The sequence below is a fragment of the Bufo bufo genome, chromosome 2 (assembly GCF_905171765.1).
Source record: "Bufo bufo chromosome 2, aBufBuf1.1, whole genome shotgun sequence".
NCBI classification, from domain to species: Eukaryota; Metazoa; Chordata; class Amphibia; order Anura; family Bufonidae; genus Bufo; species Bufo bufo.
In genome coordinates, this window is record NC_053390.1 from 510,086,369 (window position 1) to 510,101,059 (window position 14,691).

General features: G+C 42.1%; 1 protein-coding gene across 3 annotated transcripts in view; it reads left to right on the top strand.

Annotated features, from left to right (window-relative positions):
• Positions 1-14,691, top strand: part of TNKS (tankyrase) — a 246,026-nt gene that overhangs the window by 214,293 nt on the left and 17,042 nt on the right. For all 3 annotated transcript variants that reach the window (XM_040417872.1, XM_040417873.1, XM_040417874.1), the window contains 3 exons: positions 5,783-5,903; positions 8,836-8,933; positions 14,049-14,123. In XM_040417872.1, the coding sequence (XP_040273806.1) occupies positions 5,783-5,903; positions 8,836-8,933; positions 14,049-14,123 (294 nt within the window). The remainder of the gene's footprint in view (positions 1-5,782; positions 5,904-8,835; positions 8,934-14,048; positions 14,124-14,691) is intronic.

The window sequence follows — 14,691 nt, forward strand, 5'->3', positions numbered from 1 at the left end:
AGATGGCTTCTATGTACAGAGACAGGCCAACCAGTATCCTCTGTGTTAGCAGGTCATATTTTAATGTTTGGGCCCTCAAAATAAATTTTACTGGTGAGCCCTAGGCACCCCAGTCTGACACTGGATGCATGTGAAGACTTCATAATACGTTTCAAGGGGACCTATTTGTTTAGAAAGAAAGGAAAATGTAAAAAATATACTGGTATAAACATTTTTTGTGTCTTTCGCGAGTTGATATGCAGATTAAGTGTTCCGTGTGTAAATGAACTCTTAACAGTGTCCTCAGATTTAGCATATCTGTATTTAGCCGTCTGATGTCTGCACACACCTTAATGTACAACTTATGGGAATAGGCATATAACCAGCACAGAACTCCTTGTAAAATATGACTAATAGCTTTATCAAGAAAAGAAGCTGCTTTTTCATACATAAGTACTGTGCAGGACGCGGACAGTGTAAATCTTGTATTTTTGTACTGTACAGTACTTCAAATGATACTCTTGTGTTGTGATCAGTGTGTCTTGTCTGTCCCCTTTAAAGGGCATCTGTCAGCAGATTTGTACCTATGAAACTGGCCGACCCACACCTATCAGACATTAGGGGCATATCCTAGTGATATGCCCCCAACGTCTAAGGTGAGACAACCCCTTTAAGCTCATTTTAGCAGCATTATTGAGGTAAATATAGAAGCAATTTGTGGACCAAATAACTTCTAATCTGTGGGTAGGTCATCAATATAGGAGAGCCTACAGAACCCCTTTAAGGCAGATTAGCATTACAGTTGTTGGGAAGGAAGCGTAAATCGCCTGCTCGTCAGTGAAGGAGAGCACTGCACTTTCATAAGGCAATCTCCTCCACAGTATGGGGAGGAGCAATCGCTAATGCCATCTCTTGTCCTCCAAAATTTCTTGCAGCCACCACTAGGGGGCGCTTGGTTTAAAAAGATTTTACAGCTGCCATTGCATTCAGTGGTAACTGTCTAACTTCCTATACCATGAGCTCCCCCTAGTGGTGACTGCAGGCATTCAGTTTTATAATACACTGCTCAAAAAAATAAAGGGAACACTTAAACAACACAATGTAACTCCAAGTCAATCACACTTCTGTGAAATCAAACTGTCCACTTAGGAAGCAACACTGAGTGACAATCAATTTCACATGCTGTTGTGCAAGACAACAGGTGGAAATTATAGGCAATTAGCAAGACACCCCCAATAAAGGAGTGGTTCTGCAGGTGGTGACCACAGACCACTTCTCAGTTCCTATGCTTCCTGGCTGATGTTTTGGTCACTTTTGAATGCTGGCCGTGCTTTCACTCTAGTGGTAGCATGAGACAGAGTCTACAACCCACACAAGTGGCTCAGGTAGTGCAGCTTATTCAGGATGGCACATCAATGCGAGCTGTGTCAAGAAGGTTTGCTGTGTCTGTCAGCGTAGTGTCCAGAGCATGGAGGCGCTACCAGGAGACAGGCCAGTACATCAGGAGACGTGGAGGAGGCCGTAGGAGGGCAACAACCCAGCAGCAGGACCGCTACCTCCGCCTTTGTGCAAGGAGGAAGAGGAGGAGCACTGCCAGAGCCCTGCAAAATGACCTCCAGCAGGCCACAAATGTGCATGTGTCTGCTCAAACGGTCAGAAACAGACTCCATGAGGGTGATATGAGGGCCTTACGTCCACAGGTGGGGGTTGTTCTTACAGCCCAACACCGTTCAGGACGTTTGGCATTTGCCAGAGAACACAAAGATTGGCAAATTCGCCACTGGCGCCCTGTGCTCTTCACAGATGAAAGCAGGTTCACACTGAGCACATGTGACAGACGTGACAGAGTCTGGAGACGCCGTGGAGAACGTTCTGCTGCCTGCAACATCCTCCAGCATGATCGGTTTGGCATTGGGTCAGTAATGGTGTGGGGTGGCATTTCTTTGGAGGGATCGCACAGCCCTCCATGTGCTCGCCAGAGGTAGCCTGACTGCCATTAGGTACCGAGATGAGATCCTCAGACCCCTTGTGAGACCATATGCTGGTTCGGTTGGCCCTGGGTTCCTCCTAATGCAAGACAATGCTAGACCTCATGTGGCTGGAGTGTGTCAGCAGTTCCTGCAAGACGAAGGCATTGATGCTATGGACTGGCCCGCCCGTTCCCCAGACCTGAATCCAATTGAGCACATCTGGGACATCATGTCTCGCTCTATCCACCAACGTCACGTTGCACCACAGACTGTCCAGGAGTTGACAGATGCTTTAGTCCAGGTCTGGGAGGAGATCCCTCAGGAGACCGTCCGCCACCTCATCAGGAGCATGCACAGGCGTTGTAGGGAGGTCATACAGGCACGTAGAGGCCACACACACTACTGAGCCTCATTTTGACTTGTTTTAAGGACATTACATCAAAGTTGGATCAGCCTGTAGTGTTTTTTTCCACTTTAATTTTGAGTGAGACTCCAAATCCAGACCTCCATGGGTTGAAAAATTTGATTTCCATTTTTTTTATTTTTGTGTGATTTTGTTGTCAGCACATTCAACTATGTAAAGAACAAAGTATTTCAGAAGAATATTTAATTAATTCAGATCTAGGATGTGTTATTTTTGTGTTCCCTTTATTTTTTTGAGCAGTGTATATTGTATGACTGCAAGCAGGATATGTAGAGCTATATGAGAGATTGATAGTGTTATCATGTTATTTGTCTGGAGAAATAGGGTGTTCAGTGAATGCATTATTAATAAAGCACCTGTTCCACTTTTTCTCACAAGAGTTGGGTAAAGTGGGTGATGCAGAGCACAGTTGTGTTTTTTATTAATAATTTCTTCCACTTAGAAATCTCTCGGGGGGACATTCAAAAGGGGAGATTTATCAAACTGGTATAAAGTAGAACTGGCTTAGTCACCCATAGCAACCAATCAGATTCCACCTCTGATTTTTCACAGCTCTTTTGGAAAATGAAAGGAGAATCTAATTGATTGCTATGGGCAACTAAGCCAGTTCTACTTTACACCAGTTTGATAAATCTCCCCCAACATTTTGCTATGGAGCCCTATGAGATCGGTGTACATCCCTGCCATTGCATCCATAGGTTTAATGTAATAAAAAGAAATTGTGCTCAGCTTTATGTGTTGCCGTCCTCCGCTGTGAGAGAAAATGATCTGAATGAGAATGGCTGAGGCTTGTCTAGACAGATGCTATGCGCTGTCGTTTTAGAGTAAGCATTTCACTCTTGATATATATGAACTTTGCAGGCATAATCTTGGCAGCTTCCTAAGTGATGGTGCCAGGATTTGGCCACTCAACCATGCCCTTGAAAACTTATGAAAATCTGTGTTATTGGGCCAATTGCTTGCAAGATGCGTAGGTCAGCTTTACTGTGACTAATGCTGAATGTTTGGTTAACCCTTTATCACCCTTATTTCAATGAGGCAAATAACCCCTTGTAGTGTTCATTCAAAGTGCAGTATCTATGAGTGTTTAATGTGTATACCTAATAGAGGGTTTCCCAGTATTAGAAGGAGCATTACAAAGAGCAAGAAATAATTTATAGAAGAAAAGGAACAGAATTTGACTGGTGTCACCCTGGTCATGTCTAAGGGATTTTAAATAGATAAATAATTTTAGGTGTAGAATTTATTTTCTGCAGATGGCGTTCTGTATATTCCATTGTTATGGTGGTGTTTTTGGTAAAGGTAAGTTAGACCAGCACCCGCAAACAATATGAACTCGTACAGGCGCACCCTACCATAGCTGACATGCAGAAACAAGCAGGCAATACATGTGGCATCATATATGTAGACACAGAAAACACGGATTATTACATCACTGCTATACTTACTGTACATAGAAATTTGAGGCACAGATTTTTATCACAGATGTGTGGAACCGTCTACCAATGACAAGGTAGCCTTCTGATTTTGCTTTTTAGTTATCCCTAGAATTTAAAAAATGTCTGGAGTAATGTCTGACCTATATCAATGCAAAAATCCCTGCTTTCCAGTGTAGCGTTCACCTTTTTAGCTTCTTTACTCTTCCCTCTGCAGCTACTTTCTAAGTGGGCAGCAGCTCATCACAGATCTTTTTTGACCCCCTTCTTCCACTGCTTAGAAAATAGTTCCTCATGCAGGTTGGATATTTATTAAAGAAGAACACGTTTACGTAACCTTGTTAAGGGTTAGGGTAGTATAGTGAAACCCTTACCAGCCTTTTTATTCTGCAAAAAATGACCCTTTTTTAGGTGCTTCAGGATTATGTCACCTGCCTATTGTCAGTGGTGGAGTCTGTGTTATCGACGACGTAATCCTATCATCATAATTGGATAACTGCAGAAAAACGAAAGTCCTGATATATTATTAAATGATCCTTTTCACGGGATGATATTACAGCAGATAGTCAGGAAGGAAACGTTTCTTCCAGACAATCTGCTGATCGCTAGCGGAGGAAACCACTGCATTTACATGCAGCAATGTCCTCCAGAGCATGGGGAGGAGCGATCGCTAATACCATCACTCCTCCCCATAAGGACTCATTGTTTGCCGATCTGCTGCCGGTAAATGATCATTTTTGGTTGCACACAAACGATCGGATTACCAGATGAACGAACGTTAGTGATGTTCTGTGTGAGTCTTGCCCCGTGTAAAGGGCTCTTAAGTTTAGTGACAAAAATTGCAGAATTTCTGGATTCTTTTAAAGTATAGATATTGACATGGAAAAAAAAGTAAAAATAAATGTTTAACATAATAACATGATTTAAACAATAGGTCATCTCCTGATTACACATTCCCTTTAAAGCTCTGCTTGATAGTGTAATGTTACATAAACTGGTAGCCTGGAAAGGTAAATTTCCGATGAATTTCAATGTTGACAGATGTTAACCACTCCATCTTGGTTGCAGAAATAGTGCAGTAAATGGAACTGAACTTGGGATAATGGAGGAAGAGAAGGACTGTGTGTCAAGCAGAGCCACAAATAAAATTTTATGATGGATAGTATAATGAGGGAGATTTACAAAAGCTTTAATGCCAGTTTTGTGGTGTCAAAAAGTCACAAATTATTGTACGTGCCATATTTGCGACTGATCCTCTGGCCACTTTTATCCGAAGTGAAGACAAAGTGGGAGGGCCGGAGCTTCTGTAGCCCGGTGAACTAGAGTGTGATATATATAATCAAGAAAAGGCTTCATCATCATTATAGGAAAGGGTTCTTTACAGTAAGAGTAGTCACACTGAGTAACTGATCAAATCAACATGCAATAGCCAAGGATGTGATAGAAGTCTGCAGGATTAGGTGTATACGTGACTGACCTCTTGTAAAATACTTTCTCTTATTTATGTGTAGGCAGCTTTCAATAAGAGGATTTCCTTGGTATTATAAAAACCAATTCTAGAAGCTGTCATTCCAGTTCTATAGTGTGCGCTGTAGTAAACATGAATTTCACGGCTTTGTCCTTGTTTCTACCATTATCTCGTTTTACTGTTGTGCTTCAGAATTGCGCAGAGACCAAATATAGTAAAAGATGTACCATTTTACTAATGCATACAGCGCGCCTTCCTGGTACACACACTATATATCTATATATATATATATATATATATATATATATATATTGTAAAGAGCGTTAATGGCTGTCTCCTGCATGAATCTGAAATGCAGAGATGGCAGAGCTATTTTCAGAGGCAATTAGCAGTTAGTCATGTTTAGATCCTTCAAGCCGTTCTTCTTCTTCCCTGCTCGACGATTGTGATAAAGTAACAGTGCTAGAAAGCACAAGGCAGTGATGTATTTGTCTATTCTTTTCAGATTACATTAGATGTGCTGGCAGACATGGGACACGAAGAGCTGAAAGAGATTGGAATTAACGCTTATGGCCATCGTCACAAGTTGATCAAGGGGGTGGAGAGACTTCTGGGGGGCCAGCAAGGTAAATGTAGAGACAATACAAAGAAATGTGTTTGGTGCAGAACATAAACCATTAATTACTGCTTCTCTGTTATGTCGCCTGGTGGAACATTAATTTATGGAAAATAGGGAATTCATTTTAATAGGGTTCATCTAGATTCAACACCTGCACAGGCTCGCAACGCCAGTGTGACTGGAGCTTTATATGAAATAAAATTCTTGGCAAAAGAAGAAATGACATTTTTTATGAAATTGAGGCGCAAGAGGCATTGCTTAGGGAAGCACCTACTCCTTTACCAAAGTCCAAGAAGCAAATCATTTTGTTAGGAGTTTCAGGATACAGCATGCTTGTATTGTGTTGTCTTCTGTATGTCCTCCCCACCTTCTAAGAACCATGACTTCTTTTTTTGTGCGGGACTAGTTTTTGATTGGCACCATTTAATGGAAAAAATCTTGCACTGGAAAAATCTTTTGGGTGGTGAAATTGGGAAAAAACACAATTCCATCATTTTGTTTTTACAGGGTTCAATGTTTTTGCTTTGCATCACCATATTTTGATACCCAATGCTGTATGAGGGCTTGTTTTTTTGCGCGACAAGCTGTAGTTTTTATTGGTACCATTTTGGGGTTCATACAACTTTTTCATCGTTTTTTTCATTCACATTTTTTGCGTGGACAAGGAGACCAAAAAAGCAGGAAATGGGCCATTTACATTATTTTTCATTATAGCATTCACCACACATGATATATGTTTTTATATTCTAATAGTTCAGACAATTCCACACATAACATATATTTTGATATTCTAATAGTTGACATTTTCAAAGAGTTTTTTTTTTTTGTATTTAAAGGGGTACTGCAGTTTGTTTAAATTGATGATTTATCCTTTGGATAGATCATCAGCATCTGACCCGGGACCCCCGCCGATCAGCTGTTTGAGAAGGCAGTGGCGCTCCAGCAGCGCCGCGGCCTTCTCGCTGTTTACCGCCGGCCCACTGACTTCACGACTAGTATCAATGGCCTGGGCGCGGGTAAGCTCTGTTCACTTGAATGGAGCTTAGCCCCGCCCAGGCCATTGATACTAGTCGTGACGTCACTGGGCCTGCAATAAATAGCGAGAAGGCCGCGGCACTACTGCCAGCGCCGCTTCCTTCTCAAACAGCTGATCGGCGGGGGTCCCAGGTGTCTGACCCCCGCTGATCAGATGCTGATGATCCATCCAGAGGATAGATCATCAGTTTAAACAGAGTGCAGAACCCCTTTAAAATTGGAAAAGGGGATTATTTGAATTTGACATATTTTGGGGTTTTATTTTTTAAAACCTTTTTTTTTTTTTTCTTCTTCCTTCCTGTAATTTTTTAGTCCCCTTAGTGACTGATTGCATATACCTTAGGCTGCTTATATTATTACAGTCTATGGGAGTCTTACTGGCGGTTTGTTATGGCAGGCCTGGGAACCTTTACAAGGCCCTAGACAGTCATAGCAACTGATAGGAGCCCAGTGGTTTTGCTTTTGGCACAGAGGGAGCCCCTTCCTTTTGTCTTACTACTCAGATGCCATGTTTGTTATTGACAGCAAGCTGTGAGGGGGTTAAATGACAGGATGGCGTGGCCTATATTACTTAGCCAGAGCCCACTGCATATGTAAACTTGCTCCATACATTCACTGCACACCAACGACATACAGTTACATTGTGGAGCCTGCAAAGGTTAAAGGGGTTGGCTGGTTTCCTATATTGATGACCTATCCACAAGATAGGTGATCAATAATCAGATCAGCGGTGGTTCTCTTCGCAGTTTACCTGCTTTCTCTCGACATAGCAGCCGTGAGCAGGTGTAATTGCAGTCCCCTTCGCTTCAATGGAAAGAAGCAGTTACATTCCATCTGCTCGTTCCTACTGACGTGCATGGAGAAAGAGGGGCTGCAGTCACTCCTGCTCGACACTGTGATGTCCACTGTGAAGAAAAGGCAGTGCTCGCATAAGCGCTGTGTTCTCTTTAAATAGCTGATCAGCGGGGATGTCAGGAGTCAGACCTCATGCGATGTGATATTCATGACGTGTCCCAAGGACATGTCATCAGTATTGGAAACCGGGCAACTCCTTTAATAAAAATTGAAATGTACGTATCCTTGAAAGTGAAAATAGTTTTCAGTGTGCAAGGGAATCCCACAGAAGAAATATCTATTTTTTATTACATTATTTACACTGTAAATCAGTGGAAACAGGAAACGGCATCCATTAAACCTCTGAAAGACTCAGCCACTGTAAGGGGCATTTCCTGTATGTTATTGGATCAGTAATGACATTTAAACGAAGATGGATGCTGCTGCTTCGTCTGCTTTTTAGATATGCACATACATACAGTTATATCTGTTTAGCATATGCACCACAAACTTAGGCTTTACAGGTTAAAAAAGAAATAAGAAAATTAAAAGTTCAACAAAATCAGTAAAGCTTGATGGCGTATGGAAGTGTCATGTGTGAAATTCCTCGGTCATTTCAATTGTAGAAAAATGCTAACGGAACCAGGCACATCTGAGAAAACCAATAATCACTTGAGGTTAGAGTTAAAAAATAAATAAAAAAAAGTACTGTACTTTGCAGTGAGGTAAGATACATCAATATTCTTAAATAAGACTGAACTGCTGTTTGGCTTGCAAGACTTTTTTGGAAAGAGACATCTCCTGCGCACCATTGAGGATTTGATCTTCCATTAGTTCTTACCGCAGAACACTTTGTGCAATTAATCTTCAAGACTTTTCTTTTCAAGGACTGGGTAGCTTTAAAGCATTGATGTACAGTCACAATAATTGCTTGGCTGTGCTTCATGTTCTGCTTTTGCTTTGTGCAGAAAGTTCTCATCAGTAGCCCTTTTTTTCTACTATCACAACAGCCCAGGGGCTCTTGAATTTCCTGTATGATTTTGTTACCCTTTGATTCTTTTTAATTTCAGGAACCAATCCTTATTTGACTTTTCACTGTGTAAGTCAAGGAACTGTTCTCTTGGATCTTGCTTCAGATGATAAAGAATATCAGTCAGTTGAGGAAGAGGTAATTGCTGTTGAACTGAATACAAAAAACACTTGGTTATCGTAAGCTTTCCAGTAGCGGTCTACCCCATACATTTTCATAAGGAGACCGAACAAGCATTCTAGAAAATCGCTCCTTGTTTGTAATGGCATTCAAGGCTGGCAATTTCCTATCAGTCCTATAGATGGATGATATCATCATAGAAAGAACTAAGGTTCATAGAATTTCATATTATGAGGTTTAACTTGCTGGTTTTATTATTTTTAAGTTAGATTTTTTATTATTTTTTATATACATTTTTACGGTGCACATTGCATGTGATGCACAGGACATGAGTATTGCTGGAACTGGAGCTTTGGTGCAGAAGACTGTGTTGTTATCAGTTTCCATGTTCATGTGTCTTCGTTCCTCCCAGATCAAGTTTTCCAGAACACTTTAGCTGTGTAATCTAAATCAAGCTTAATGTCTTTAGTAATTTGCCTATGTAATTTCCTAGAAACAATGAACGGTTTCACAATGGTAATGACTGTGGTTATAAGTATGGAAGTGCCTGAAATTGATCCCATTTCTGCTATTGCCTTTTACTTAGGCTGCTAAGAGCATACGTGTTGTTTTCTTATATATATATATATATATATATATACACAAACACACACACACATACACATAGACGGCTGTTACTACTTACATGGAGAGCAACTTTCTAAGGTCATGCAAACAACAAGACCTATCAGACAGCCTGCGGTCTTTACAAGTCATTATGTAAAAGCATAACATTCCCACTGGATAGTGTCTAGTAGAGGTGGGACGAATCCAATTTTTATAGAATCCGAATCCGAAAAGGATCTCGAATCCTGTACAAAAGAATTGTGTGAAGGGTGTAAGAAACAAAGTGATCCAAACTCAATATTCTTTTAATATGAAAAAATAGAGTCCTTACTTTTTTAACAAAGTATTCGGATTTGGATTCGAAAAAAATTCAAAATACAGAGTAATACAGCGCACATACCCTTTACATCCAGTGATGTCTCTTTGACGTAGATGTTCTCTTTCCTCATCTTCTCCTTTCAGACCTTCAGATCAGACCTCCAGTTTTCAGCCATTTTTCGTCTCTGCAGTTTGACCAAAAAAAAAAATCTTAGTTTACTACTTTTCCATCATTCTCGCATCTTTTGGACAAATCATTCTACCACAATACTCTGCCTGCCGTGCTCCCCAATACAATACTGCAGAAACAGATAAACCCCCTGATAATACTAGTACCACACAGAGCCCCCCCCCCATATAAAATACCCCTTCTTTGTGGCCTCAGTAGATGCCCCCATAGTGTCCCCCAATAATTTGCCAGTAAAAAGGGACCCCCATAATGCCCCCCAATAATGTGCCAGTAAGTGTCCCCATAGATGCCCCCCTATGTGCCACTGTCAAGTGCCAACCCCCCCATGTCCCAGTATCAAGTGCCTCTCTCCTCCCCCCCATGTCCCAGTATCATAGTGCCATCCCCCCCCCCCAAAGTGCCAGTATCAAGAGCCTCTCTCCTTCCCACCCCATGTCCCAGTATCATAGTGCCATCTCCCCCCCCCCCCCCCAATGTGCCAGTATCAAGTGCCATCGACCCCCCCCCCCCCCCCAATGTGCCAGTATCAAGTGCCTCTCTCCTTCCCATCCTCCCCTTCCCCCATGTGCCAATATCAAGTGCCTCCTGCTCCCCCCATGTGGCAGTAACAGTCCGGTATTTAAAAAAACAAAAAACACTTCTACATACCTCCATGTCAGCGATGCGATGCAGGCCTCTTCTGGCCTGTGTCCCGCTCTGTATGTCCATATATGGAGTCAGTGCTTGTGTATTTCAGAACAGTTTCTGCTGGGACTCGGACTCGAACACGCGACCTTCTGGATTAGAGGCAAGGCACTTAACCACACAGCTATAAGAGCTGCATAGCCACTGCCTGAAAAAATATGAGACTTCTACTGTAGACTATGTCATAGCTTTGATAGCCAGTGTACATCCATACACATGACAGCTGCCCCAGCACACTCAGCTTTGCTATATCTCTATATGACAGCTGCCCCAGCACACTCAGCACTGCTACATCTATACACATAACAGCTGCCCCAGAACACTTAGCTCTGCTATATCTGATAGCTGCCCAAGCACACTCAGCTCTGCTATATCGCTATATATAATAGCTGCCCTAGCACACCCAGCTCTGCTACATCTATACACATGATAGCCTCCCCAGCACACTCAGCTCTGCTATATCTTTATATATGACAGCTGCCCCAGCACACTCAGCCCTGCTATATCTCTATATATCTATCTACTGTATAGTAATACTTACAGATATATAGATATAGCAGAGCTGAGTGTGCAGGGGCAGCTGTCATGTGTATAGATGTAGCATTGCGGAGTGTGCTGGGGCAGCTGTCATATAGAGATATAGCCCAGCTGGGTGTGTTTGGGCAGCTGTCATGTGTATAGATGTACACTGGCTATAACAGCTAACAGAATCTACAGTAGAAAGTCTCATATTTTTTCAGTCAGTAGCTATGCAGCTCTTATAGCTGTGTGGGTAAGTGCCTTGCCTCTCATACAGAAGGTCGTGGGTTCGAGTCCCAGCAGACAGTCCTCTCTCTCTCCTGCTGCATCACAGGCAAGACATCTGTATCCTGAGGACAGCAATACAGATTACTATGCCTGGGATTCATCTGATTCAAATTTTGTAAATGAGATCGGGATTCGAGTCCACTAATCCTTCGAACCCAGCAGGATTTGTAGATTCGACGGATTCGTTGTCCCACCTCTAGTGTCTAGCTTTCACTAAAGTGGACTAAAAGGGGTTTTAACGTGAAACATAGAATTTTTGGTGGTTATCTATAATTTAACATCCTCGTGTGTTAGAAGCCCCTCCACAGAATAACTTGTTAAAACTGGAATACCACTTTAAGAACCGCTTCGGCAATATGGCAGCCCCCATAATCATTCATAAAAAATATGTTTTGCTATCTGGTTTTAACTGGCAGAAAAATTGGTGACACAAAGTGTAGCTGTCATTTCAGTTTATATTTAATATGGTGTAGGGACAGGGGTATTGAACATTTTTGTCAGGGACTTGGATAGTAATAAGCGGGAGGCGTCTAAGGGTGTAACATACAGTACAGCACTTGAAGACAGGCCCCCCTTAGAAATGCTCTGCTAAGAAGACTCTTTATACCCTGTTTTCTAGTACAAAGGAACTCTTCACTAATAAAGTATATTTATAGGAATGTATAACCCATTCCCAAACCACTGCACGTAAATTTGTGTAGGTGGTCAGTCATTTAAAAATGGCGCCTGTTTTAAAAAGCAGGCACCCGGGATTATTGTATGCAATCAACGATAACGATGATCGCATACATTTAACCCCTTAGATGCTGTGGTCAAATGTGACCACGGCATCTGAGAAGTTAAAGACCAGGAGCACGCGCTGTGGACGTGTTCCAGCTCCCCCCGGCGAGGATCGGGGGAGCCGGATGCAGTTTGTGACAGCCCCTGTACTCGGGAGAAATACAGGGCTGCCGCACACTACTTCCTATGGAGAGTCTGCCTGTTGTAGGGCTCCATAGGATCACAGTGTAAAGCCTTATGCACACGGCTGTTTCGTGCATTGCGGTCCCCAATGCACGGGCAACATCCTTGCAAATTCCACAGAGAAATCCAGACCCATTCAACTTGAAGTGGTCCGTCTGCACCGCAAAAAAGTAGTGCATGCACTATTTTTTTACGGTGCAGAGGCATGAACAGAAACCCCACGGAAGCACTCTGTGGTGGTTCCGTACCTCCGTTCCGCACCGACCTTCCAGATTGCGGACCCATTCAGGTGATTCATCTGTTTGCAGGCCACAATATGGGCATGGCCGAGCAAAGGCTTTGTGCATGAGCCCTAATTGTGACAGACTCCAGTGCTTATTGGAGTCTATGAAAAAAGAAATCTAGTGATTGCTTGTTATAGTTCCCTAGGGGAACTATAAAAAAAAGTGTAAAAAAGAAAAAAAGTTTTTTAGATATCTAAAAAAAAAATTTTATCACGACCCTTTCCCCAAAATTAAAATACATAAATAATTTCAAAAATGAACATCAGCAAACAGCCAAACGGAAAAAAGTCATTTTGCTTCTGCAGAGAAGTGTGCAAGTCCTTCACCTGCCGTTGTTGAATCCCACATAAATCCACCAGAGCACTGCTCCCGTTTCTGGTGCTCTCTCTCCTCTCCCTCTACTTTCTCATAATGTTAGAGATACCATCAGGAACTTGTAGATGTTGGTGGAAATGGGGGCAGTTAGGTAGCAGCATCCTGCACATATGGACAGCACATTCAGCATGTGTTACTGGGAGGGACATGTTCAAAAGGAAAGCCTGGAACTAGTAAAAAAAAAAAAAAAAAAATTCTAAGGTATAGGTGTCCATAGCTTTTAAAGGCATCTTACAGTTTCAGCTTAATTATTTTTGAATAAAAAGTGATGCAGTTTATTAATGTACTACGCGTACATTAAGATTCTCTGCTTCCTGTCATTGAATATTAATCCTCCATTGAGTACTTCCAGAGCATCTATCCAGTCACACAGTGGAACCACCGCTGCGTATCTCATTACAAGAAAAGTCATTGTACTGTAAGAAGCTTCCCATTCACTGATTGCACAGCACAAATAAGCTTTGTAGACACTGGAATACCCCTTTTGTTCAGAAAACTCTACAACCTTGTCCTTCATACGCATGCAGCTTTTATCCTATTATTCTTCCTAGTTTTGTAAACTGCACCTAAGTTTCTGTGATTATGAACTTTGAAGATGTTCACTCCAGATTTGTTGTGACTGTAAAATTTCATGCATCTGAATGAGGTTGTGTCTGCAGTATATGCATGGATTTATGTACGCCCCATGCAGATGAAATTTCTGCAGAATATATCCTTGAATGGGTTTTCAGGGACTTACTTATTCACAGCCAAGGATAGGTCATCAATATCACCTACTGCAGTCCTTGCCAATCAGCTGGATAGGTCATCAGTAAGTCCTAGAAAACTCCTTTACTATGCCCTACCAGGGTGTCATAGTCTACCTTGACGTCTTTGTATAGCACATCATTTTTTCTTCTTTCACAGATGCAAAACTCTATCCGTGAACACAGAGATGGGGGCAACGCCGGTGGGGTTTTCAATCGATACAATGTGATCAGGGTATGTTATCACATGTCATTATTCCATAGCACGTCTTTTTCATTTTTCTCATATTACCTTCTAATGAGTTCATGCATAATTCTAATAGAATACCCACACCCCTGGGAGCCTGGTAGGAAACAACTTTCTAATATAATTCTCGTTCCAGTTTTGTGTGTGCGCCTGGCTGATGATATTGTCTGTCGTGTTATCTCCAGGGTACAGTGACTTTTCATCCATACCGACATAATGTCACCCAGTGGCTTCTACTGGTCCTTATGTCAGCAGGAACGAAATGTCATTGTGGCCTAGTACCAGGGCCGGCTCCAGGTTCATGTGGGCCCTTGAGCAATAAATTCTCAATGGGCCCCCTCGTGGCATTTCTTTACATTTACATGTCCCCCATGGCTCCCACACAGTATAATGATACTGAGAGAGTAGTGGATGCATGGAATAGCCTTCCTGCAGAAGTGGTAGCTGCAAATGCAGTGAAGGAGTTTAAGCATGCATGGGATAGGCATAAGGCCATCCTTCATATAAGATAGGGCCAAAGGCTATTCATAGTATTCAGTATATTGGGCAGACTAGA